This window comes from Lonchura striata, chromosome 2, assembly GCF_050655825.1.
Source record: "Lonchura striata isolate lonStrDom1 chromosome 2, ASM5065582v1, whole genome shotgun sequence".
In the NCBI taxonomy this organism is placed as follows: domain Eukaryota; kingdom Metazoa; phylum Chordata; class Aves; order Passeriformes; family Estrildidae; genus Lonchura; species Lonchura striata.
The window spans coordinates 5,358,136-5,386,025 of record NC_140704.1 but is presented as its reverse complement, the minus strand read 5'-3'; the positions used below and the strand labels follow the sequence as shown (position 1 = coordinate 5,386,025).

At 38.5% G+C, this 27,890-nt stretch overlaps 1 protein-coding gene across 2 annotated transcripts; it reads left to right on the top strand.

Moving 5' to 3' along the window:
- Positions 1 to 1,042: 1,042 nt before the first annotated feature.
- WDR48 (WD repeat domain 48) lies at positions 1,043 to 27,890 on the top strand. Of its 2 annotated transcripts, XM_021555270.2 has the most exons (19): positions 1,043 to 1,108; positions 9,043 to 9,183; positions 9,498 to 9,576; positions 9,841 to 9,923; positions 10,039 to 10,168; positions 13,623 to 13,711; positions 14,566 to 14,667; positions 15,047 to 15,271; positions 16,602 to 16,676; positions 17,041 to 17,143; positions 17,443 to 17,540; positions 19,082 to 19,189; positions 19,548 to 19,644; positions 20,123 to 20,218; positions 22,208 to 22,313; positions 23,691 to 23,778; positions 24,339 to 24,415; positions 25,118 to 25,310; positions 25,891 to 27,890. In XM_021555270.2, the coding sequence occupies exons 1-19, from the start codon at positions 1,061 to 1,063 to the stop codon at positions 25,984 to 25,986; spliced, it is 2,034 nt and encodes a 677-aa protein (XP_021410945.1). In that variant the 5' UTR covers positions 1,043 to 1,060; the 3' UTR covers positions 25,987 to 27,890. The 2 variants fall into 2 exon arrangements, with proteins under 2 accessions (XP_021410945.1, XP_085419433.1); XM_085563307.1 differs by lacking the exons at positions 1,043 to 1,108; positions 9,841 to 9,923.

The following is a 27,890-nucleotide window of genomic DNA, read 5'->3' as shown; positions in this document are numbered from 1 at the left end:
GGCCAAGGCAGATCTCATTTCACAAACCACACACTCCACCTGCAACTGCGATGAGGATATACAGCTCTACACTGCTAGAAAAAGTGACCTGTATCAAAACAAAAAAGTTTAAATCAGAAGTAAAAAATATCCTTATCTTCTACTTAGCCTTGCAGCCAGCACTGAAGAATAGGGATGCCTGAATACATCATTTAATGCTTAACCCCTTACATTTTTATCTCTCCCTTAATTTTTCCCTCTATGTTAATATGGAATTAATGCATTTAAGTGCAAGTACCTGGATGCCTGTGGTGTGATACCTCCCTTTCCAAAGGGTTCCATGTGGTTTGGTGGGATGTTTTAAAATTCCTTTTTCACTGACTTAACTATTAGCACCTTTACTGATGTACCACAAAGAAGTAACCAAGAAATGGTGTGCTGAAAATAGAGTCTCACATACAGCTTCATACAGCTCCTCACCCAGAAGATACAGTAGCAGATACAAAATATTACGAGTTGGAAGACACCCACAAAGATGATCGAGTCCAACTTTTAAGAGAATGCCCATATGGGGATATGAGTTATCAGCACCGTGCTCTAACCAACATCTCTACTTCTTAATGAACAAGAATATCGATGCAGAGGAATCTCTGGCTATTATTAATGAAATACAGAACTACTGATAAAAGACCATCTGATTATTATTGGCAGCTAAAACCCCTGATTTGGTTTATTCAAGTGGATCCTTTCTTATTTCAACACAGGCCTTTCACCACCAGCCGAGACGAAGCAAAGCAAGACGAAGACACCGCAGGAGCACCAGGAGGCGGCCGGGCTGGACACAAGAGCAGCAGGACGGGGAAGAGAACAAACCCGCCCCGCCCTGGGGCCGGGCTGAGGCGGCGCCTCATGAGCGGCAACATGGCGGGCGGCGCGTGAGGGCGGCGCGAGGGCCGCGCCCCCATTGGCCGCGCCCCTTGGCCACGCCCGCCGCCGCCGCTGGCGTATAAAAGCCTCGCGCGGGCCGGCTGAGGGGCCGGCGCTTCCGGTCGGACATGACGCCACAGTGTCAACATGCAAGATGGCGGCGCATCACCGGCAGAACACGGCGGGGCGGCGGAAAGTGCAGGTGAGGGCGCGGCGGGGCCGGCACGGCTCCAAGGGAGCCCGGAGCCTCGCGGCTGCAGGGTGTCAAGCCTTGGGAGTTTCTATGGTAGCGCAGTCGCCCCGCTCTCCCGCGGCAGCGGTGTGGGGAGGCAGCGCCGCACGCCCCCGGGGTGTCTCCCCCGCCTCTCCTGGCCGCCGTGGCTGAGGCACCGCGGGGGATGAGCTGCTGCTCGCTGCCGAACGGGGTCGGGTTCTGCTGCAGAGCTGAAGCAGCTCAGATCAAAAGCGGAGAAGCACACGGGGAGAGGTGAGCTGAGAGCGGTGCCCTCAGATCTGCTTTGGTGTATTCCCAGCAGCGGCAGGGCTGAGATTCCTGTCTCGGCTGTGTCCGGTGCCAGAGTAGATTTAGATTCGATATTAGGAAGAAATTCTTTACTGCGAGCATGGTGAGACACTGAAATAGTTTTCCTAGTGAAGCTGTGGATGCTTCATCCTTGGAAATTTTCAGGGCCGGGTTGGACGGGGCTCTGAGCAGCCTGGTCCAGAAGAAGCTGTCCCTGCCCAGGGCAGGGCGTTGGAACTGGGAGATCTCCAAGGTCCCTCCCAACCCAGACCATTCCATAATTCGATAATCTGTTTTGCATCATATTTCTGCGAAACACTCTGTCCCTTCACAGCACGTGAGTGAGGAGCAGTTTTTTTGGTTTTTTTTTTCCTCAAATTTCAGAGTTATTCCTTGCCGGCTCCAGGCAGCATTTGTTGAAGGAAACCCGTGGCACAGGCAATCAGATGGGTGTAGACTTTCTCAGCACATTTGAGGAAGAATTAAACCCTGCGGTTGTTTGGGCTCACGTGTAGCTACAAGTGGATTGTTGTAGCCTTGGTGGAGACTGGAGTTACCAAAGTGTGTGTAAAAAGTCATTACAGTAGTTTTGTTTTATGGTTCTCAATGCTTTTCTTCTTGCTTGGGATACTGCCTGCCCTTTAGATGTCTTTACAGCTTTAATTATGGAAAAGATTTAATGCTTTATCAATTAAAGCAGCCTAGTGGCAAGTGCCAGTTTCAGCTGTACCTATCCAGTGTGATCAAATGAAATATTGATTAGGCTTGAAAAGTAGCATTAGGAGCTTTCAAAACAGAGGTGGGTTTGGGTTTTGGACATATCATTTATCACACAGAAGAAAGGGGCATCTTATAGAGCTTTTAGTGTTTTCTGTGGTTAAGGGAAGCACTCTTTCAATTCTATGTAAGGAATCCCCTTGCCTTATTAGAAAAAAAAAAAAAAAGGACATGCTTTAAAATATAAACAATGCCTCTGCTATGAACAAGTTTTCTCAGGTTATACCCCTAAGGAGGGGGATTTGATTGTACCTTGATATTTGTTTGCACTCCTATTTATGAAGTAGTATTTGCCTGACAGCAGCATGCCTCAAAGAGCTCAATTTTTACTACTACTTCTGTTTTCCAAGCATGGCTTAGCTCAAAAACTTGTTTTTACAGGTGGTTTTGTGCTGGTTTATGATGTTTTGTCTGTTCTCATTGTGCTGCGTGGTATTTTTTCACCTCATGTACTAATGACACATGATATACATAACACTGGTCTGTGTCTTGGCAGTGCACTGTGAGTTTGCATCCAGCTTGGCTGTGCTTCCAGAGAAGCTTTCCAGCCCTGGAAGTGTTCAAGACCAGCTTGGACAGGGCTGGGAGCAACCTGGCAGAGTGGAAGGTGTCCCTGCCCATTGCAGGGGGTGGAATGAGAGCATATTCTAACCCAAACCATTCCATGATAAACATTTATAAAGTTTGTCTAGCAGCTAGGGTTTTTTTCTTGACTCTTACTATTTCACCTGCTTGGTTTGTAATAGGAATTTGTACAAGTAAAGGAGTTTTAAGTGGTTGTTTTATCCATCAGCTGCTAATAGAAAAATAAAACTACTCATTATTAATTTTAATTCCCAGTGCTTGAGCATTTAGGGTGCTTCTGCACAGAGTTTTTGAGAGAGAGACAGAATTGGAGAAATTTATTCCAAACCTATGAGGCTGGAAGAAAAAGCTTTTACAAAAGACATCTCTTAGGCAAGGAGGAACTTGATTCCTTACATGGCAGGAGAGCTGGTTGAAGTTTATGGAAATCAGAACTATTATTAGCTTGGATGCACCTGTTCTACTGGTAAGCAAAGCCATCCAAAATAGTCAGTTTAGGGTGCTTCTGCATATAATTTTAGTTTCTAATGGTTTAATCAGAGTTTTAGGCCTCAAAATAAATTCCATGCATAGAAAAAGAAAACAAGTTAAACTCTTTAAATGGGAGTAAAGCATTTCAAGTTTCCAGCGGCAGGTGTTCATGAAGCTTAGCCATGCCTTTTTGAAGGCTGCAGGAGTGAGGTTGAGTGATTTGGGGAGGGAGGGAGGATGCAGAGGTGTATGAGACACTGATTTGGGAAGGGAGGGAGGATGCAGAGGTGTATCAGACACTGCTGTTGGCTGTGTGCTGCAGCTTTCAGATGTTGTCCTGGCAGTCAAGTCAAGGTGAAGCTATTCCCCAGCAGGTGCCTTGAAGGAGCTGTCCTGGAGGAATTGCACTGTAACTGTTCTCCCAAATTTGCTCCCTGTTCAGAATAAATTTACCCCCAAACTCAAAACAACATGTGAGGATTTTGCCATGTAAAGATCAACTTCCTTATAATATGATTGCATGAATTTTAAGTGCTTTTTAGCTTTAGGTCTTGTACAGAATAAGAAAAAACTCATTCTCCATGCCTGGAATTGTTCAAGGCCAGGCTGGATGGGGGTTTGAGCAACTTGGTCTAGTGGAAGGATTCCCTGCCTGTGGCAGTGGTTGGAATGAGATAGTCTTTAAGGTCCCTTCCAACCCAAACTATTGTGATCTTTTTGAACTGATTTTGTCACATTTGTGCACTAATACTGTTATGTTTTATATATAATAAATGTAACTTATAATTACAAATATATTTTTTAGATATAATGCTTAAGCAAACAAATAGCCAGTATGTTGATTCCATCATAAAAGGATAAAATGAGCTTCTTAATGCCTTCCATTACTTTTATTCTGGAGCCTAGATACAAATTCAAATACTCTCCTTAATTAGAAGCCATGTTTTTAGGGATTCATATCCTCCACCAAGATAGTAAAGCAATATTGATTTTTTTTCCTTGGTACTTCACTGCTGCTTGTCTCATTCTTGATGCAATTCAGATCTCATGGAACCTCCCATGATTTTGAGAAATACCTTTCTTTTTTTTTGTTGCTCACTTATAAACAAGGAATGAGTATCCTCAGAGCTCAGCTGGTTACTGTTTCCTCCATGTGGTTTGGTGGGATGTTTCAAAAGCAGAATTTATCCATCTTTGAAGGTAAAGTCTGTTATAATGCATGTAATGTAACAAGGGTAACATGATACCACATCAGCTGATACACTTATCCATGCAGTAAACACTTGTAAGTCCTGCAAGAAATTAATTTGGCTTTGTGTGCCAAAATGTATCTGTTGGCAGTTGCTTTATCTCTGCAGCTCTTAGGTAGTCATTAAAATGATTAGTCCTGATCCATTTAGGCTACTGAATCCCATAAACTCTTTATAATGAGTGGATGTTTGTGCACTGCTGCTGTGGAAGATTCTTCCTCATTCTGGGAGCTTATAAAAGCTGCAGCAGTGTTGATGGCAAAGCTTTGGTTGTTAATAAAATATTTCACAATCCCCCAAGCCCTGCTCCTCCCATCCAGCAGTGGCAATAAAGCCATGGTGATCTATATCCCAATTTTTGTGTGTGTGCTTTGCCCCTGGCTCTGTGCTCTGCTGGAAAGGGCACAGCAGGGATGTGCTCCTGCCTGTCCTGCATGGAGCAGATGCCCCTGAGGTCCTGGAGCCCTCCCTTCCTGGGGGTTTCCACACCCCTTTGCAGGCAGAACTCAGTGCTTTATCTTCAGTAATGAGGTCTGTGTGCTTCAGGAGCAGAGGTGAATGTTATCACAGCAGTTTCTCCTCAACCAGCACTTTAATGCATTTTTGTTTAGATATGTTTGTGTACAAACAGGCTTGAAAATATACTTTGTTTTTGTATTTCTTTTGTGTACTTATTAAATCTTCAAATATTTAATTCTATGCTAAGTGTCACTCAAAATCCTAACAAAACAAAAAGCAATTCCTCACCTTTTTTCTCTCCAAATAAGAACATCATGGAAAGCCACATGTGGGTTATCAGCAATATTCCTCTTTTCCTATTAGTGAATGTTTTGGTTTTGTGGACTTGGCTGAGTGTCCACCACTCTTACCCAAGTTTCATCTCGTTTAGTCAACTTGCTGTTGCTTTTATTGATACATTTTAAGTTCCTCATGCATTTCAACAGCCTTTCTACAGATTTTGTGGAGCCCTTAATTTTTTCCCTCTACGTTAATATGGAATTAATGCATTTAATAGCAAGTACCTGGATGCCTGTGGTGTGATACCTCCCTTTCCAAAGGGCTCCATGTGGTGTGCAACAAATATCTCATGGGGTGATTTTTAGTTCAGCCACATGTGCTGTGTGTCTTGTTCTAGTTTTGTTAATAAACAAGATGTTTACTTCAGCCTCAATGCCTGGTTAGCAGGAGTCTACCAGTCAATATTTTGGATGAGCAAATAAATTTATTATTTTCAGTGTAAACAGCTGACAGTTACTTGTCTATCTTTAGGCTTCCAAAATGAGTTGGAGAGTGTCTTTTTTGCTGTAGTCTTTTTCAGCTCATACTGTTTTCAGGACAAATGGTTTGCCTTGTCCTTAGCTAGCTGCTCAAATTGCAGTGTTTGTGTGAAGTGTTGGTGTGGTGTCACATCAACTTGCTGACAACAGAATAATTTTCTTTGTTTTTAGTATCAGAAATTTTTTTAAAAGTCCATATTTAATCTGGATTAGAATTATGTTGGATAAATATCTGTCATAGTTTGTCCCCATGATGTGGAGGAATTTACCATTATCTAATAAAAACGGGATTTCTTTTTCTTCTTGCTGTTACTCCTTCAATTTTCAAAACAGCTTGTCAGGACAAGTATACTATTTTTTCTGTGGACAATAAATAATGCTTTCTAAAATTCTAAGAAGAGACAAAAATAACCAGTTGGATTCTGTGCACAGTAGCAGTCACTGATGAGGAATTTTGTATCAAGCTCTTTTTGTTGTTTTGCTATATTTTTTTACATTAAAAAAGGTCTTTACATCAAAAAAAAGGGAACATAAGATTTTAATCTTGTTTAATTCAGTTGTTACAGCAGAGTTATTTTCTCAAGTTTGTCACAGGAAGAAAGAAGGATGAAGTTTGGTTTCCTGCTCAGCTTCTGCTGCGATCCAGTTCAGATCTACCAGGGAACAATAAAACTGAAACAATATAACTCTCTTTATCCCAGTTCTTTTAAAATAAAAACAGTACTTGCCAAGAGATCTTTGACTAAATTAATATGTGGAAGTCATTAAATGCAATAGAGGGCAAATTATCTTTGACTGTTTCAGTACTGGTGATAATAAAGTCTCCTCTGATCATGTCTTTGTGTGAGAGAAAACAGCATTCGGTTGAGCTGACTTTAATTTCATCAAGATTAATGTGGAAATATGACTCAATTTCCAAAGTCCTGTGAAAGTTTTAATTATATATGAAAAGTACCTTGTTTACTAAAGTAAGCCATCATTTGGGGATTATTTTTCATTTTTAAATATTCATGGCTGTGTTTTTTCCTGACTTCCTTTAAACTAAAAAGCAACATCATTATGTGCAAAAAGCATCAGCATTATCATGCTTAGGTGACTAACATAGTTTGACAATCTAACTTATGAGTGGAATGAAGACCTCTTAAATTATACCTGAAAATGTAACAAATGGGATGTGACTGACAGAAGAGGAACAAATCCAAAAAATAAGGCTTTCACAAAGAATATCCTGGTAGCATTTGGGAAAACAAGAGGTGGAGAGCCCTGCTGATCTTGAGCCTGATACTGTGTCAGAAAAATATTGTTCTCTCAAAAGAATAACATTTCATTTGATCTACTGACTTCTAGGTTTGGGTCGTAGCTGCTCACATTTAGTTTTTATAACTGAGTGTTTTCATTGGTTTTATTCAAAGAATTTGACAACAATGTGAATTTGATGGGCAACCCTTTGCCTTGTGTTTGAATCCTGCTAAACCTTGACTTTTGTACACATAATCTATGTGGGTCTTTCAGCAATACAGCCATGATATGATTAAGCCCAGGTAAGGAGGGGCACATAGATCTTGCTCCCTGCATCTCACAAAGAAATAATACCTCAAGTGCTTGGAGTGCTTTACCATAACACTTCTGTGTGGTTGATGGTGTCTCCTTTCAGCAGCTCTCTGGAGCTGTGTGTAGGTGGAAACTTGAGCACAGATAGCAAGAATGTTATGGATGAGTCTGGAATGGATGAGAGAAGCTGAAAGTATTGGAAATGAGAACATAATCTGAAACTGGGAGGAAGAGCTGTGGTACTAAAAGGGCTGAGAGTGGCTGACAGAAGGTCTTTAAGAGCATTGGGGATATAGTAATACACTTATGTGTATTGTACATATACAATTATGTATTATGTACATCACATTAATAAGTGTAGTGAAGGATTTGTGCAACGGTAATGGAGAGTGCTGAGACAGAAGGATTCAGGAGGCTCTTAAATTTGATCCTTCAGTGTTGGCCTGTAGAGCTGCTGCAGCTGTTTCTCAAGCAGAATAGCACTGGACATGTGTTTTCTGGAAGCATCAGTGCTCTGGCTGTGCTGCCTGAGGGTGGCATAATTTGATGGAGGTGTTTCCCTTGTTCACCAGTGGGCCTGTGAGCTCTCATGGTGCAGAGTCTGAGCTGCTGTAAAATACTTCTTCTGTGATAAGGACCACTGAACATCTTAATTTGTTAGGGTCTTTTTGTGTCACTGAGATCTGATCTGGAAAACATTTTCTTTATACTGTAACACAGTTACTGGAGTGAAAAATTGCTTTCAGATCTTTAGCCCAAGACTACTCTTTATAAGCATTTTCAAAACACTGATGCTTGTATATCCAGAGGTTTCCTGTTTTGAGCAGATTTGATTACGCTAAACATGGAATTTTACCTTGTTCTGTTTATGTTTTATAGACTCTGGGAAGAGACATAAGTGGCATCTTCCCCTCCTTCTCCCTCAGCATGAGGGCTTTCCTCAGAGCAGTGTGTAAACCCAGGGATCAGGAAAGTGAGTGCAGGAGCTCTGCTGTGTCTTAAAATTGTATTTACTGAACACCAATAATGGAGACTGCTGTGGCCTTTCAGGGTCTCCTGAAATTTTCTTTTAGTTTTTTTTTAGCAAATCTGTGAAATAACCTTTACCCACAGTACTGTCAAACATGGAAGGAAAGAAACTAATGGGATAATTTATCTGAAAGAGCACTAAGAGTTTGAGTTTCTTATTATATTGGCAGGTAGGTAGTTTTTAAAAAATTGGTTTAAAAGCAATTGTGACACCTATTGAATTTGTATCTGCAGTCTTTCAGTGCTTTGTAAGCCATGGTGAACATTATCCTCTCCTTTGTGAGGCTGGGAAATAGTGGCATTGCAGCTATGGAAGCTATGGAACCCACTTGGGAAGTGACACACAGACTCAATGGGTTGTCTGAGATTACCTAGAATATGCACACACAGCAGGGAATTGAACTGAGGATTCTCAGCTTAAGTTGCAGTGATTAAAAAAAAAATCTTCTGGGCTCCAGTTCTGCCACTGCTGAATCTTCTCTATCACTGCTCTCCATTTTTTAAGAGCAAGTGACTTTGGTGGTGCTGGTAACTCTCAAACTAACAGACAATGCTTGTGAAACTCTTCATATTTTCTACTCAAGAACCTTACAAAGATGAAATTAGATGTTCAGATTTTATGGCCATGTCAATATCTTAATACCATGTTTGGATTTGTGGAAATGTGTTTTAGGTTTCCTATGTGATTAGAGATGAAGTGGAGAAGTACAACCGGAACGGGGTAAATGCACTTCAGCTGGACCCAGCATTAAACAGACTCTTCACGGCAGGGCGGGACTCCATCATAAGGATATGGAGTGTCAATCAGCACAAGGTCAGTCAGGAGAGCTTTCCTGGGATCTAAACTTACTCTTTTCCATGTTATCCTTCTGGTAAGCTGCCTACAGGGCTGTACCTGATGCTGTTTTTTGACAGCTGCCAATTATTGTGATCACTGAATTCTTTTGATATTGCTTGTACCTGTGGTATCTTGCATCATTGTGTAACTCTCACGAAAGAGAGAGTGATTTCAAACAACTCTGCACTAGGAAGCTTTGGATCCATATGCAGGATGAAGAAGACACCACAACAGGATGTGATAGTTGCAATCATTTCCATTGGTGATGAGCTTATTTTTTTAATTTGCAGCAAGACCCTTATATAGCATCTATGGAACATCACACAGATTGGGTAAATGACATTGTGCTCTGCTGCAATGGCAAAACATGTAAGTACTTTAAAGTTTCAGAACTGCAGTATTCAGAAACTGTATACAAGTAAATTACCTGCTTTTTGTCCATCTTAGCATGTAAAATTAATTTGTGATGTATATTGTAATTTTGATAAATAGTTTAAGCAGCTGTTTTAATGAAAATTGGAATATTATATAAATTATTTTAATCTCTTTTGAAAAACAAATTAAAGTAGTATGAATATGCTCTAAAGTAATATATAAGCCATTAAAATTTAGTCTTTATTCTTTCCAATTTAGTGATATCTGCTTCTTCAGATACTACTGTTAAAGTGTGGAATGCACATAAGGGATTTTGCATGTCAACACTAAGGACGCATAAGGTGAAGAACATTATCTGTAAATACTGTGTGTGATCAGTGCCATTCTTACAATTATTAAGATGTAAACTTCAAAAGGATAACATTGATTCATATTGTTACATTTATTTTATTGTAGGACTATGTGAAAGCCTTAGCATATGCGAAAGACAAGGAGCTGGTAGCATCTGCTGGGCTGGACAGACAGATATTCCTCTGGGATGTAAATACTCTCACAGCACTGACTGCCTCAAATAATACTGTCACAAGTAGGTACCTGGGGAGGGGAGGCAAAAGCAATGTATTTTATTGAGTAGCATAATCTGTGAGGTCAGTTTAAAACTATGGAAGGCCTTTTCTGTCTGTGCATAAAAAATGGGCAAGAAATTTGAAGGGGGGGTTTGTATGCATTCAGTCCATTTGTTGTGTTATGTAATAGCTGGAAATCTAGAGCAGCCAACAGTCATGGCATTTAGAATAGAGGACAAGTCTCTTTGAACTGTTTCTCCTGAGCTCTGACATGCTGGTTTCTCTGAAAGTTGTTAGAGCTTTAACTTGAGATTTTAACCTCTCAACCAGCCTTTTATAGAAATGTTATGTTAGCTAATTTGTTCCAACATTTTCTGTGTTTTATAATTTGGGGTTGGTTTTTTGTTTGTACAGATGCTGAAAAAAACAGTACAGCTCCTAAAGCAGGACTTTACATTTGTCAGAAGAAGAATCTCTCAGAAGAATAGTTACTAGATAAGCTAGAGTAAAAATCACACAGAGTAACACAACGCACTGATGACATATAAGGATAACAGACTGGTGTGATCTAACTCACTAGAGGTTGAAAGGCAAGGGGAAACTAGATTCTACTCATCAGGGTTAATTCTCAATGTCACCCTTATCTTTTAGGAAGTCACCTGTCCTGCTTCTCTCCCAGAAAGGCATGATATAAATTGTGAGAGCTTTCCTTTATACAGCAATTCCAACACTGCCTTTTTTAGAATGGTCAGAGTAGAACTGGTTAAGTTGCTTTTCTGGGGAGTGTCATATCAGTCTTCAGGTTCAGTTGGATTTAAGTGAATAACATAGATCTGTTTTACCATTGATTTTTTGGAGAAAAAAGTCTAGTGTGATCACAGTGGACATTGCTGCTTGTTAGGTAGGTTGGAAAAATTGTGTTCCCAATGAGTGATCTTTCATTTTTTAGTTTGATGGATATTTAAACAATAGCCTTGGGAAAGAGCAGAACTGTTTTGCACACTGCCATATGTTAATTTTTAAAATAAGCCTAGTTGCTTCCTCAGTCATGGGTAATGACTCAAGGAAAATCTGCAAAACTAAAATTTGGAATTGGCACACACATTCCCAAGACATTTCAGGTATATGTGATTCTGTAAGAGGCAGTTGGTGTGGGCGTTTTTAGTTGCTGTATTGGGCTAATTTCAAAAGGTGTGTTTAATTTTATACATTTGGTAGCCTCTAAAAGCAGAGGTGCATCTGTTGGGCAGAGCTGTCAGTTTTGCATTTGTTGTCTAAAGAACTTTTTAATTCAAGTATATCCTTGTGCTGACATGTCTGAGTAACCTTGGAGGAGACATGGCTTTAGAGAGCTGTGTTGCACTGCAGAATGATGTTGGGATGGCACATCACTAAAGACACTTGCTTTGCGTTTCCCAGAAATATAAAATCCTTCTATTTCTTTTTTTTTTTTTCACTAAAAGTAGAACTATCTTATAGCCAAACTTTGCTGATAACTGTAAGTTTTGCTGTCTTCTACTTCAAAAAAGTTTTTGAAGGAAGAATCTGTGTGCTCACAGGAAAACTCAGTTGTGGAATAATAAAGAAACAAAAACATTTATTGTACACTGTAACAGTGATACAGAACCTAAATGATTGAAGTGAATCAGAAATGGAAGATGGAGAATACTGAGGAGCTGGTGCTTGTTTTGAACCCAAGATCAAATGGAAGTGGTGACATTACCTCTAAGGTGACAGGGAGAAATTTGCATTTCTGGAGTAGAATGCAAATATTTCATAAGGGGGAGGAAGGGGAAGCAGGGGAGATTTTTCTTTCATTTTAGTGTTCTCCAGTAACTGTTTCTGTTGGAAAGAATACAATGTATGTCCTCATAGAACCTGTTTTCCTGAGTCCTTTCAAGCAGCATGGGTTTTTTCAGAGAACAAATGAAGCTTTTGCTTGTGCATTAGTTTTCTATCTGATTACCTGGAAGCAGTGTACACAAACCAGCATTAAAAGGAAGCCTATTTTTAAAGTCACTCAGTCAGCAGAGCTATAATTCAAATTAAATAGAGAGATTTAGCTTTTGAGAGGTAGTCCCTTCCAGAAGGGAGTGGAGTTGAGCTTTATTTTTGTTCTGGCATAAATTCTGCTTCTGTACATTTAAGACTCTCCTATTCCTGCTATCCAGCTTTTCATAACTGTATATTATCCTTCCCTAAGTTATTATGATTGTTGAACAGTGTGCCAACCTTCAAGAGTTTTCAGTTCTGTGTCTCACTTTCTCTGGGGACAGTGGAAAACCCTCACTTTGTTTTACCTCCAAATAATAGATTTAATTTGACAGTTTGCATTTGGATGCTATAACCAGTGGCTAAGAGGACTCTGAAGTAAAGCTGCATAATTCTATAATAGGTTTATAGAATATCCTGAATTGTGAAGGACCTTCAAGGATCATTGAGTCCCGTTCCTGGCCCTACATGGGACAATCCCAAAAATCTCTCCCTATGCCTGAGACTGTTACCCAAATGCTCCTGGGGCTCTGGTAGCTTTGGGACCATGACAGTGCCCTGGGGAGCCTGTTCAGTGTCTCACCACCCTCTGGGGGAAGAACCTCTTTATGATTTCCAGCCTAAACCCCCCTGACACAGGTTTCTCCACTGTGACAAAATGTGATATTAAATTATGATATTAAGTTACAAATCCTGTGTTGGAAATTAGCTCCATCATATAAATAAATCATTGTATAAAGCTACATCTTTTTACTGGCCATGCAGTTTGTTGCTATTCTCAGCCTTCTTGGCATACTGATGATATGGATTTGAGGCTTGATGAAATGCCTGATTGTGATCTCCAAATAGATGATTTTCATTTGCTGTGTCTGTGCTTTTCTGAATTGAGGGACTGGTACTTTAATCTTCAAAAAGGGGTTAGGTTGGTTGGTATAGAATTCCTCAGTTCTGATGGTAGGTGTGATGCTAAGGAGCTGCCATATGGTTTTCACAAGTGCAGAGGTAACATCCATGCTTAAATAACATATTCAGCTGCAATGTAACTTTTCTGCATTTCTGCTGAACTAGGAGAAGAGCCTTTAATACAAGATGTATAATTTTACTGTTCCTTGGCTTGGAAAAAAAATATCTGCACTTAAATCCAAATGCTGTGTGTTACAAGATCACAAAGTGTCATATTCCAATGATATAGTTGAGCAAGAGCAGCTTGATGGCCCTGGCACAGAACTGTGGTGCCAAAAGATCACCGAAATTATAATTACCGTAAATCTGAAGGGCTACTTTGTTTTTATACAGTAGTAGATTAAGAATTGGAATGGGGTTTTCCCAGCACTATGCTGACTATAGTCTTTCTTAAAGCAACTCTATGGGGCAGAGTGGCACTATTTTCACGAGTCAAGGAGTATTAAAATACCTGTTTTGAGTGAATGTTTTTCAAATAACAGCATTAAAATTGAAAATGTGAATTTTATTTTGAAATAGCTTCTTCCCTGAGTGGGAACAAAGACTCAATCTACAGCCTTGCAATGAATCAAATGGGAACAGTTATTGTATCAGGGTCCACTGAAAAGGTAAGCAAAATTTGGTGGGGTTCATTTCACTTCAGTTCAGTTTCAGTATAAAGACAGTTTTATTCATTTTCAATGTCACGTCTGTAGCAGCTTTTGTGTTTTCAGTAGTGAGGGCAGACACTTCTCTTAAGTGGGAGTGCAAGTGTAGGATACAAATCCTGCCTCAGTCTGAAGATGTGATGTATCCATAGAGCTTTAATACATAGGGGAGACAATCAGATCATCTTGTGTAACTCTTTGTCAGGGATCATTACATTTGCCCACAAGAGCTCTGATTTTGAGGGCACATGACTCAGATGATTATCAAGACTGCAGCAGTTGCTGCAGGTAGGAGAGAAGGTGCCAGCAATTTGCAAGATCCCTGCAGGAGGTGGGAAATGAAGTGAGCTAATGAAGCTCAAGTGTTCCCAAGAGACATCCCTTGCTCTTTGTTAAGGAAGGTAAAACAGGCTTAAGTCTCTGGGTTGTTTTTTTTACCTAATCAAACCTTGAGAGAATTTTATTTCCAAGACAATATAAAAGAGAAAATAGGGTACACCAGTGAAGCATCTGAGAGGATTCTCAGAAGCATATTTTTTGCCCATATCATGCTGTCCTGTTTCCAGTCACTTCCATTCTTTAACTGCTTTGACAGAAGCACAGAAGCCAGAACAAATTAAATTAAAATCAGGAGAAGATGGCATCTGATTATTAAAGATATGGTTAGGTCTGTCTTGTTCTAACATGTATTTTCAGTGATAGATGTCCACATGTTTGGAATAAGGGTTAATTCATTTGGAAATGCTTAATTCTGCAGAGGTAGCATATTGGGAAGAATGGTGATAATGTCATTTACCTGCTGTCTGTTTCCATAGGTTCTAAGGGTGTGGGATCCAAGGACTTGTGCAAAACTAATGAAACTCAAAGGGCACACAGACAATGTCAAAGCTTTGTTGTTGAACAGAGATGGCACCCAGGTATGTGCTTTAACCTGAGACAAAAGCATTTTACAGAGAGCAGAAATGTCATTAGTCCATTTCAATGTAATTATTGTCATAGATTACAGATATTAAGTGGTTAAGTGGGGGAGGCCATTTAAATGTAATTATTTAATGTCCTAGATTACAGATACTTAGTGGTTAAGGGGGAGAGGCTGATTGTGAAAGTTGTTTTTATTACATGTTCATCTAGGTGTGCAGTGGGTTTGCATTAAACACTGAAAATCTTAACTTGAGTTGTTACCTATTTAGCATCATTTTAGAGGAAAATTATATGAATTATCAAGTCTTTTTATGGGAAAAATATTTTGAAATCCTTAAATATCAGTTTGATTGAAGTGTGCTGGTTGTTGCTCAGTGTCTTTCAGGCAGCTCTGACGGGACGATCCGCCTGTGGTCCCTTGGGCAGCAGAGGTGCATAGCCACGTACAGAGTCCATGATGAGGGTGTTTGGGCTCTGCAGGTCAATGAAGCCTTCACTCATGTTTATTCAGGAGGAAGAGACAGGAAGATTTATTGTACAGATTTACGAAATCCTGATATCCGGGTGCTGATCTGTGAAGAAAAGGCACCAGTTCTTAAGGTAATTGAGCTTAATTCAGAGAATTGTAGAATGTCTGAGGTTAGGAGTGATGTCTGCAGATCATCTGGTCCAGTCCTCTCCCCTGCCCAAGAACACTGGAACCCCATCAAGATGGGTTTTGAGTATCTCCAAGAATGGAGAATTCACAACTTGTGCCAGTATTCTGTCACTGTCACAGTATAAAAGGATAATCGCATGCTTTCTCATGAAACAGTGACTTGAGGTATAAATTGATTAAAGAATTCACATTGGCTAACAAGTGTTTACTGTACCACATCTTCAGCAGATTGGCTCTGTCTCCTAAATTGCATCTGAAGTTAAATTGCCTGAAGATGATGGATGCCTGACAGCTACTGAAAATGTGCAAATTTGAATATTACTGAAATTGAATATGCTTCACACATGAGAAGTTGGGTTTATCAGGCTCTAGTACAGTTTTAAGAAACTGAGCTGTCATTGCCAAGATTTTGTACAAAAAGTGGATTTTTCTTAGCAGCAGCATATGTGCACAGGACTGTTTTAGAATCTGTTACATACTCATGGGAACCAGGAGTAAAGTTGTTTGTAGGTTTTATTGAACACCTAAATATGATACTTGAACACACAAGTCTCAATCTTTCATAGAGGCTGGTTTTTGATTTTTTTTTTTTTGTTGTCTAACTTTAGTGGCACGACTTTGGAACCTGCAGGTGTATAAGGAGTGTGGAATTGAAACGTATAGATATGAGCAGCCTGGCTTTCCTTGGGAGTGAATTCTAGCTTAGTGTATTAAGATAAAATCCTGGATATGTTAATTTAGTTCTGGAAAAGTCAGGATGTGATATTTCAGTTCAAAATGGAAAATGGAAGAGCTGGTCAGCTGTACAAAAGTCAGAAGGGGCCTCCAATATTGGCTTCAGTGATTTATTGATCTGAGAAATGTCAGAGCCAGACATATAAAATTCTGCCTTTTCTTTAGTATAGAACTTCTTTCATTCTTTTAACCATATGAAGTGTCTGAACACAAAGTAATTGAGGAAATACTGTATTTAGGAGACTGTCCATTAGACAAGATTGCATCATGCTGGAAGTAACTCAAACTACTGTGTTAATACGCATTGCATCTATTATTGCTCTTGTCTACAGCTCATTTGTTGAATATTTGTAAGAATTCCTCTGGATTTTCAGGAGTTTCATTTTAGCTACTTTTCATTTAAACTTTGTGTTTCTGCAGTATACTGAAAGTAGTGCTGTGTTGAGATGCTTTCAGTTATGGGAGCAGGTCTACACAAGACAATACTAATTATCAAAGGAAAACTAAGCGTGACTGAAATTTTGTTTCATTATTTAGATGGAACTGGACAGATCAGCTGATCCTCCTCCAGCACTTTGGGTAGCAACAACTAAATCTTCTGTGAATAAATGGGTATGTGATACACTTTACAGTCTGTTAGTACATTTGAGTAGTCATGGGATTTGCAGTCTTGGTTTGGGAACTATTGGGCTGTTGCTTTCAATTTGACTGGGATGTGCTGTGATTTGTAAGCTTTCTTTAGAATGAATCATAAAATACTAATATTGAAATTGCTCAAAAGGTGGATTTGAATTTGGAAGCTTTGGATTACTTCCTTTGCTCTGTATTTATGATGCATTTATAAATAAATTCTATTCCTTGGAACTGGATAGTTAACATCCAAAAAGCAGCATGAATTGGCAGCTGTTACTCACAGATAAAAGCAGAGTTTATAGATGATTATGAATGTGTAATTATTTTTTCTTTATTTCTTTAGACTTTGAAGGGAATCCATAATTTTAGAGCATCAGGAGATTATGATAATGATTGTACCAATCCCATACCACCTCTGTGTACACAGCCTGACCAAGTTATAAAAGGTAAGCAGGTTTTTGCAGAGCACCTTGTAGAATCTGTTATCTTTAGCACAAGTGATAGAGCTTTAAGATGGACTCAGGTTTTTTAAAAACTTGATACTATGATTTCAACGGAACAATGTGGTTATTGTCTATCCACTGCTGGTTACAGTTACAATAATGTTTAAACCTTGGTGTCATCCAAGGCTTACACAAAAAAGTGAAACTAAAGAACAGCATATGTCATGTTGTGCAATTTAATTTAATGTGATATTATGAAAAAATAATGACAGTAGTAACCTTAATTCTTGTTTGTTTGCTAGGGGGTGCTAGTATTATTCAGTGCCACATTCTTAATGACAAGAGGCACATATTAACCAAAGACACAAACAATAATGTGGCATACTGGGATGTCTTGAAGGTAAGGAAGCAATTTCAGATTTTCTACTGTTGGATGATTAATTACTTGGTGTCACTTCTTTACATATACATTTTTAGTGTTTTGAGATTTCTGTGGTAGAATGTAAATCTTTCAGTCTCAGGATATCATGCAGAGTTTGCCTTTTGAAAAAGGAGGCATTTCTGAGCTTTTTTTTGTAGCTTTCCCTGATGTGAGGCAGATATCTGCACTCACCTGAATTCAGTCCAGTACTGACATCTGCATTCTCCTGAAGTTCCGATCCTTGCATTTTTTCCAGGAAATAGCAATGTGTGTTTTGATGGGGTTTTGTTTCAAAGAGGGCTTGTGTTTGCTGGTAAGTCAGGAATGGCAGGAGAATGAACAGAAGGAAGCCTGGCTCCTGCCTGGTGTTGCCTGGGGAGATTTGGTGTGACATTTCTTTATGCTGCTTTACCCAATAATTGCTCACAGGAGAGGGGAAAGTGTGCAGAGAGAAAAGACTCAAATCCCACATCAGAGAGATTGTCAGCAATTTCTTCTCAGGCAAAAGCCTGTTTAAATTATTTTCTTCTTGAACTATGCAGTGCAGCAGCCAAGATGAGTAATTAGTTAAAACATGCTCAGCCAACTTACTGATTTGTTGATTGAAGTGCAAAAGAAATTAAGTTGGAGGGTATTGATTTATACTAAAAATTATCTAGATTGTTTCTGGAAAAGTTTTCTTTATTTCAGTGTGCATTTAAATGTGCACTATTAGTTCTCAGACCAAAGTCAAATTCCAATGTTAACTTTTACTTTCATTCAGGTTTTTTTTCTGAGTAAGGCTGTGAAAAGTGTTATTTGATATGTTTAAATACATATTCACTGTAGAGGTGAGATGATTTGCCAGGTCCGAGTGTTGCTCACTGCACTCAAAAGCTGAGACTTTATTAAGGATGCTGGAAGAAGAGAGGGAGGTTTTCCTATCTGAAGCTCCACACTTCAGTCTTTGCTTCCTGTAACTTTTCCTGGATTTTGAGAGAATAAATTCCAAGGTTGCAGTCCTAGTGTTTGTCTAAAACAAGTATTTTATGGTAAGCTTGCAAGTGGATTATAATAATTAGGATTTTAACAGAATTACTTAAAGGACATTTAAAAGTATGAAAAAAAACCAGAAATAAAGCATCTGTACAGAAATTCACTTGCTGCTGTTCCCATTGCAGTAGTTGAGCTGAATTTGTTGCTTGATGTAGTACTGAAATATGGGTACTGATGGGGAGAAAAATGACAGCAGTCTCTTCTGTGTAGGGAAAATATTTTCAAGGAATCTGAAGTAATATTTCCAGGCCTCTCTCTCGGCTTGATGCCACTATCTTGGAGATAAATGAAGAATAAAAATTACTTGCCATATAAATCCTTGTTTGACTTTTTAAAAAAGATTTAACCTTTAACTTGTATGTTTTTGGACTGCAGTGCTCGGGCGGGGATCATGATCACAATCATTCCAAGTGTATGTGAAAATGAAGGGAAAGACTTGAGGTGTTGATATGACTCAGTACTTGTGCATTTCTTTTGGTGGACAGGCATGTAAAGTTGAAGACCTTGGGAAAGTAGATTTTGAAGAAGAAATTAAGAAGAGATTTAAAATGGTTTATGTGCCAAACTGGTTCTCAGTGGACTTGAAAACTGGGGTGAGATACAGCTCCTACATCTGTTTTAATGTCATGTTTCATGTTTTTTTATATATTGTTTGTTCAAAAAGGTTTGTTAACTTTACAAGAACATTCATTGCTTATCTGATGGATTAAATTTATTTTCAAGTAAAACAGCAATCTTGCTGTTTCTTAATAATCTGAATCACAGATTTTTTAATTAAATTTTGCTTGTGGTATAGTCCACCAATAGCAATTACGAATTAATACAGTTTGGTAAACAAAGTGTGCTGTCATGCTTTCAGAAATTCTTTGGTTTGTAGGAGCAAAATTAGAAATTTATAGGCTTAGTTAATCCCAAAAAACTATTACATTCCTCATGTTCTTTTGCCAACAGATGTTGACAATTACTTTGGATGAAAGTGACTGCTTTGCAGCCTGGGTTTCAGCAAAGGATGCTGGATTTAGCAGTCCTGATGGTTCTGATCCAAAATGTAAGTTTTGACTAATATTAGTGTTTTATTTTAACAAAGAAATCAGAATAAATTCCAATATATATGTTTTGAAGTATTCCAGTGCCACCTATGTCAGTATCTGGTTGGATTTTGGGGCTTATTTTCTTAATACTAAATTCTGCATATTCTCCAAAGAAAGTCTTTCCTTTTTTTCTGAAACAGTTATGCTCAGGGTTTGCCTTTAATTTTGTTTTAAACCTTCAAGATGCGAAATTATAACCTAATGTAGAGAATGTTAAAGCACAAGAGTGATCCAACAGCAGGGATTCTAAAATCAGCTTTTCCTGAAAGATTGTAACATGCAGATCTCAGATTGACAAGCAGATTTCTGTGCTCATAAATAGTTTGCTTTTGGAACAGAACTGCTCAAACTCATGGGGAATTTTCAGCTGTGGATCAAATGGACAATATTGTTTTGCCTGTGTTTTTTAAGTTCTGCCTCACTGTGTGTTGACAGTAAACCTTGGAGGGCTTCTGCTGCAAGCACTTCTGGAGTATTGGCCTAGAACACATATCAATCCAATGGATGAAGAGGAAAATGAGATAAACCATGGTTAGCATTTTAATATTTTCCTTTTTTATTACTTGTCCATGCATTGTTTGTTTATATGTGTTTCTTAAACAGATACAACACTTGTTGTCTTACACCTGTCTCTCTGTGCATTATAGACTTCATGGTTTCTAGCACTTCTAAATTTGCTTTACACTGAAAAGTGTGTTGTATTTCTGAAAGTATCAGCAAAAATCTTTGGTCTTAAAAAAAGTAGGTGAATAAATTATGCTGAAGTTAGAGAAACATGAAAAACAATTACTGGCAAACTGAGGCTTGACTTGGAAAAGAAACAGTAAATAGCAATAATTCAGTTATCCAACATTAGCAAGTATTCTCTTGACATAATTCCAGTTTTCTTCTAGGTATTGTGAACAAAATAAAAGCCTTATTGGAAAAGATACCTTCAATGTAATAGTACATGAATTAGCTCCATAGAAAACTCCTTAAAGTGGTGTTTTAGGTAATAATGCCAAGTCTAATCAGGCCTTAGATGAAAGCCATGTGAAATGTAAGGTAGAGGCTGAATTTGGCAAAATGAGAGTCTCTAACTCCTGAGTTTGAAATCAATTCAGCCCAGGTCAGAGTTGACTGAAGTCTCGTTTTTGGTGATTAAGAAATTACTTTCTATAGACAGATGATGCAGTTAAGAAAACTGTATATTCAGCGTATCTCACTGCTTTGTGACAAGACTGTGCCAAGAATTAGTTGCTTTCTTCTTTCAAAACTGGCCTCCTTGGAGGTTTGGAGCTCTTGGCAGACTCTTCTGGATCCAGCTGCTGACTCTGACTGTTGTGTATTGGCAGTGTACATCTTAGAGCCCGACAAGGTTTGAGAAGTGTAACTCACAGGCTTCTGTGGTGTTGGGTTATTGATGCTACACTGCTTATTACTGTGTAGAGTTGTGGATTAGTGGGATGCTTGGAGTACTCGCAACAGAATGTTTTCATTGCCCTTTCAAAAGAAAAAAATTAGGAGATTGGCAGTGAGCACTGACTTGAGAAGATGGCATGTACCTGTTGGACACATATTTTTGTAGAGATACCAATTTAAATAAACACAAATTATATGCAGTGTTGTTCTTCTCAATTGTTCAGACAAGTGTTATGAAAAAATCTTTTAAACTATAGGATTTTTCACGTGCTGTAACTTTAGTATAATGTTTACTTCTTCCAATACAGATTTTTTTTGCTTGTTACAGTTTCTGACCTTTCTTTGCCTACTTATGTTTCTCATTGGAAAGCTGAAGAATCATTAATATTATCAGTCTGTGCTATTTAAATTTCTTAATGTTGCTTGAATTCAACATCTCTTAAAATACAGTAATGAGGTGCTACAGTGTAATAGATGACTTTTCCCAAGTGCAAGTCAGGCATTCAAATTCTTCTATATTGTTTCAAGATACCTACTGATTAGAAGCTGCACTGTTCAAGAGGTGTATAAATAATGCTGATTTTTCTTTAATCTTGTCCTATCCCCCTGATATGGAATTAGGTTCTTCAGTCTTTGAAGAACCATACTGCTGTAATTACCTGTAATAAAATGAATTGCTTTCCTAGTACATTGTTTTGACATCTGGCAAATCCAGGTAGAAGAGCAGCGCAAACGACCCTTCAGAGTTCTGTACTGTCACTCTAGATGGAAGAACAGTCTTGTCTCAGCAGTCTCTTGATTCCTAATTTTAGTATTGTTCAGTTTAACAAAAGAAATGGGGAAAAAAAAACAACTCATAATCAGGTTTTGACTTCTGGGTTTTAATTTCCTTTTTTCACAGGCTTTTGAAATAGGCCTTCCACAAACCTGTATTGATCTCGTTACTCTAGTGGTTTTTTTTTTTTTTACTCGCTGTATCTTGGAAATGGGGATTTTCTTGGTTTTCATGAGGCTTATGGTCTTATTAATTTACAAAATGTATCTGCTGTAGGTGGAATGTGTGCCCAGCTTTAAGGCCTAGTTCAGTCTCACTGCTGTTTTATGTGTTTTTTCCAACAGTAAATGGGGAACAGGAGAACAGAGTCCAGAAAGGAAATGGATACTTCCAAGTGCCACCACATACACCAGTTATTTTTGGTGAGGCTGGAGGACGTACTTTGTTCAGGTATAAAAACTTAAAAATACAAGTTCAGCAGTTGAACAATCCATTTCTTAGGTGCAAACAGGAATGTTATCAAAAATGTTCTTTGGATCTGTTCTGTACATTTAAGACATACCCTTGACAGGCAAAATAAGCAGCTGTTGTTGATGATTTGGCATTGTCCAACTGAGGATGTGAGTTTGAGCATCAGCAAGGTATGGGGTGTTAAAGCAGTAAGAGTTATGTATAGTCCTCAGTTGTGTGTGATATTTTTGGTTGCCCTCTTTCTGCAAACTGATAAATTAAACTGTTTTAGAATGAAATTGTGCTACTTTAGATTTTGGGTGTTGTGCTGATCTCTGAGCATTAATTACTTGGGAGGTGCTACTCATTAGAGAATTGGCTGCTGCTCCCAAAGTTAGTTGATGATCCAGTAGAAGGTCCTAATCTTTGGCAGGGAGGAACACAGGCCCTGTATTGCAGTGTGTGTAGTGGTTACCCTTCTATTTCTTCTTGTTCTACATTGAAAAACCCAACTGAGATATGTGATGCATCAGAGACAGTTTAATAATGCTGCAAAACAAGTACTGAGCTTGCAAACACAGAATTGTTCGATATTTACTGACATAGTGGATTTTAAATTTAAGGGGTGGGGCATGTTTGATCCTGTTGGCTTTGTTTCCCAGGCTGAACAGGCCCCAGAATTATGTAATTTTTAGTTAGTGAAACAGGGAAATCATTTTCAGCTTGGAAAACTTACTTTTTTCCCTATAGTATCAATGTATTTGTTGTACCTGGGGCTTACTATTTGCCTGCATTCTGTTCTGGTGGATCTTCCCTCCTATGCAGCTGCTCCTGCTCCACAAGAGAACACTGGAAAGACCCCATTGGAGGGAGCAAATTGTTTATGGGACATAAAAGGTGGCTTGCAGGACTCTGACAAAGTACCTCATTGCAATTTATAACATGAGATGTGGCTTTTTTGCATCATTGCATGTGCGCATTTCCTGAAACTGGTTTTATTCTTTCCTTTAAGTGAGGGCTTAGCAGATATTTACATGCAAAGCTCATTTTTCCCAAGGAGAGAATTGCTTTATACCAGGTGCCTTTCCCCTTCTCCTGACAATTCTGTATTTCAACACACAAACATAACACAATCCAGAGCAAAGTACTTTTATACATTTTCTGTGTCATAGCTGTAGTCTCCTGAGATCCTACTCCCTGTTTCTGGGATCTGTCATCTTACAGCTCCTTCTGCTCTTTACAGAAAATAAATAATCTCTTCATGATCCTAACAGAGTTCAGGCTCCCTGCCCATTAAAAGGGCAGAACCTCTCCTGAGAGCTTTTTAATGCAAATGGCAATAATTGTTACAATAAAGGCCATTTCTGTGTGTCACAGGTTGCTATGTCGGGATTCAGGTGGTGAAACTGAATCCATGCTTCTTAATGAAACAGTGCCGCAATGGGTAATTGACATCACTGTGGATGTAAGTACTGGCTGTATTAGTTTGGCTTTTTTAAGGTTTTTTATGATGTACTACAATTAACTTTGCAGTATCTGAAATGACATTTTAAATTTTTGCTGTGTTTGTATTTAAAATAAGTGGTCTCGATGTTTGTGATCAAGACCCTTTGAGATGCATCATTTTTTGATGTGTCCAGTTAAAGTACTTTTTGCTCAATTATTTTTTGATAGACTGTCTTAGATAAAGAATTCAAAGTCCTCTGCATAATTGGTATCCTTTCCAAGTGAGGAACTCGGGAACAGAAACTACATTTCAAATTGCTGCTGTCTTTTGATACTATCTAATTGCCTTTGAAATAAATAATCTATATTCAAAAACTAGGTGATCTGTGCATCATCTAAATTGAAGTGTCTCGGGAGTATGAGTAATTTGGAAGTTGGCTGTGGTGGGGGTGTTGATTAGGAATCTCTCATGAGTTTTGATAATTAGGAGCTGAATATACTTCACATAGCAGCTGCTGCAAATAGGAGCTGATAATAGTTCATCCTAAATTAACACTTCTGCAACTTGTTTTCTTCTAGAAAAATATGCCCAAGTTCAATAAGATTCCCTTCTACCTCCAACCTCATTCATCATCAGGGGCAAAAACTCTAAAAAAGTAAGTAATGCAAATATGACTATCAACATTGAATATCCAAATTGCAGGAAAAATCCTGCAAGGTCAAGAAAAAACAAACAAAAAAACCCAATACACTGATTTTCAAGGGAATTGTTTTGTGATTGATTAATTTGTAGAAGTTAGTCATTTAGCAGCATTGCTATAAAGCACTAAATTATGTCAGAATATTTAAAAGTACTATGGATTTGGGTTCAACAGGCAGTTGTTCAAGTTTATGCTAAAAAATGCCTAAGAACTAACTACTGAAATGGGACTTTGTCTTTTGTGGTATTTAATCAGAAAACAGATGAATTTATAGATTGTTGCTCTGTTCAGAACCACAGCTTTGTTTCCTGTTGCTAACAGAGAAGAATAATTGCTTTTTGAAAGGAAAAGGGACAAGTAGGGAATGCAAACTAGTTTGCCAGTCACATGAGCTGGGTTGGTTAGAAATCAATTCAGATTTTTATCTGGTCTTTTGAATATCTCAGCTTCTTTTCTGAGTGTTTTGCTGCATGAGTCTTTGGATAAATTGCTGTTATGATCATGGCATTCTGGATGATCCTGATAATTTTCTACTAGACAACATAATGATCTTTGTATAGTTGCATAGTTTGCTACAGCTAAGGAAGATGTGTGAAGATAAGAAACACAGTTTGTTTCTCAAAGTGTTTTCCTGACAAAGTTCTCTAACTCCTATAGAGACCGGCTGTCAGCCAGTGACATGCTTCAGGTGAGAAAGGTGATGGAACACGTGTATGAGAAAATCATCAACTTGGACAACGAGTCTCAGACAACAAGCTCCTCCAACAATGAGAAAGCAGGAGAACAAGAAAAGGAGGAGGACATTGCTGTGCTAGCAGAGGAGAAGATTGAACTTCTGTGCCAGGACCAGGTAAGTTCCCTGTAATCAAAACCAAGCTCTAGCAGTAAATTGGTTGTGAATTTTTGAGTTCTGGGCTTGAAATATGCTATAGATTCTGTTACCTTTAAAACTAAGTAAATGTTTTGACATTGTTAAGTTAGTACTGACACAAGATTCTGACAGTTGCAGATAGAATTTTCATAATAAACCTGTTCAATTGGTCTGGCATGGGGCCATTACAGGCTTACTTACTCATAGTCAACAAATGTGTTTAATACAATTCATTAGAGTTGTATTTTTAGCATTTCTGGAGTGTTTAGTGTTCTGCTTCTTTGGCAGTTTTTAAAATTAGTCCAAAACCACTAGTTGCCCAATAAGTGCAATGGAGATTAGGTACTGAGGAGGTAGTTGTAATCTGAAGTTACATGTTACTCTGCTAAAATTATTCAGTAATGCATCAGGCTCTGTTGCTAATTTGCTAATAGAAAAAATCTGAGCTTTTGCTTGGCTCATCTTGATATCAATTTTCAGTTTGGCTTGCTTTGTATTTTTTTTAACTTCTGCCAGCCTAGCAGACTTGCTCAGTAAAAGGTGCCTTTTTGCTGTGTAGGTTTTGGACCCCAACATGGACCTTCGGACTGTAAAGCACTTCATCTGGAAGAGTGGCGGGGACCTGACGCTTCACTACCGCCAGAAATCGACGTGAGGGCAGTGCGGACCCAGAGCGGTCATTACTGACTTGACCTTGCTGTGCTGGTTCCAAGAGTAGTTCTAGAGCAGCCCTGAACCCCTAAGGTAGATGAGACTCCTAATGCCTCAGTATGGACGGGAAGTAAACATTTAATTGAAGTGACTAATAGACCTGTAATATAGAGGAAAAAAAAAAATCTATATGACTTAAACTGAAGTCTGTCCTAGTCTCAGTCAATGAGATGGGAGGTCCCCGAGTGGTTTGTGTTGTGTGAGGTGTACAGAGTGGATGATAACCCAGTGCAGACTTTTGCTTCCTCCTTTTTGCTTTTGGTTTTTTCCAGAACATAATCCCCTCATCTGCTCATGCTCGGTATCAAACAGGTTTGGCCATATTAGTCGCTGTTCACAATGTAATTAAGAACTGCACACAAGGTATTTTTAGTACATTCCATTCATAAAGTTCCAGCAATGATTTCTCACAGGTTACTTAAGCATTTCTACCACTAAAAGAAATTTGGAAAAGCAAACACCAGAAAATAGGTATTGCATACTTGAATGAATGGGCCCATTTAATTGCAAACCAAGGGTTAACATGAGAATTGTTTTAATTGCTTTAGAGAGCTATTGACATGCAAGATAAGAACACTAGAAAAATATCAGAGCAATGTGAGTCCAGTGATGCTGTGCATCATAATAGAGTGAACATACTTAGCAGCAACTTAGAGATTTTTTTTTTCTAAATATATAACTACTTCCTGCACTGTGTCCTAGGTGTTCTAAAGACACACTAGTCTAAGTTTTGGTAATTGTGCTCCAAAAGTATATGATATTTTGTTAAAACTTCAGACCGTTCTGATTATAACTTCATATGTTCAATGTTAAACTTTAAAAACTTCTCAGCAGATTTCATATTCATGAGATAAAAATACTGATTCTTCTTTTATATGCAATTGTTCTTTTGTTAGAGATTTATGCAGATCTTGTTTTCACTGCTATTTCTAAAAATCTGTGACTGTCATAGGCTCATGGTAATCTTTTATAGAAGTTTAACTTATTGGGGGGAGGGAAGGTAAGGGCCTTCCAGCTTTTTGTGAGAAAATGTGGGGATATGCCAGAAAACCATTTGTAGCCAGAGCAAATTAGAAATCCTCATAGAGAAATGGTTTCAAAATTACTCTTGTCTGAAGCAGAAGCACAAGTGCCTTCAAGGGGCAGTATATTATTGGAGTTTCTTCAGGAGACACATGCTCTAGCCTTTCCTGTATCTTGTGATCAAGATTTAGGTTAAGGCCTAAGGAAAGTCCCAATAAATTATATTACTGGGATTGTATTGGTCAGACAAAAAGTAAAGTATTTTTCATCATGTTTTATTTGAAAAAATAGTCAAAATATAGTCAAAATAGTCATTCCCTTCTGCACTTTGAACTCAGCAAAACAAGTTCATTGCTTAGACAAAACCATGGTTCAGAATTAAGTTAGCATGTCTTCCCAATTTTCAAGAATCAGGTTCATTTTTTTATCCCCATTTCTGTGTATGCTTAGTTTGACACAATTGTGCTTTAACTGCACATTTTTAGTGCTATTTGTGAATTAAATGGTTAAACAGAACTGTAACTCTTTTTGGTAAACTGTCCTGACTTGTATTTATTAATAGCAAGGGTCTTTGTCTGTTCCAATAGGCACTGTTTGGGTTATGTTTTGTTTCCTGGTTGTCTTCCTGTCCTATTGTATACATTGGAATTGCTCACAGTAATTTTTTTTGTTTGAAATCAGCCCAAGGTTGTAATTTTCCTTCTGTTTTTTCTTTCTAACCATCCCGAAACACAGTAACAGGAAAGATTAATGGAAGAGTCTGCAATGCCAGAAGGGTAAATGATGTTTCACAGTTGTATAGAATAAAAGGCTTTAGTTAAAATA

What these genes read in the sequence shown, in the direction of transcription:
- WDR48 (XM_021555270.2), top strand. Translation starts at nt 1,061, where the DNA reads ATGGCGGCGCATCACCGGCAGAACACGGCGGGGCGGCGGAAAGTGCAG. An exon ending in TATCAGGGTCCACTGAAAAG is followed by an intron (nt 13,712 to 14,565) that starts GTAAGCAAAATT and finishes CTGTTTCCATAG; the next exon opens with GTTCTAAGGGTGTGGGATCC. An exon ending in TGATGGTTCTGATCCAAAAT is followed by an intron (nt 19,645 to 20,122) that starts GTAAGTTTTGAC and finishes GTGTGTTGACAG; the next exon opens with TAAACCTTGGAGGGCTTCTG.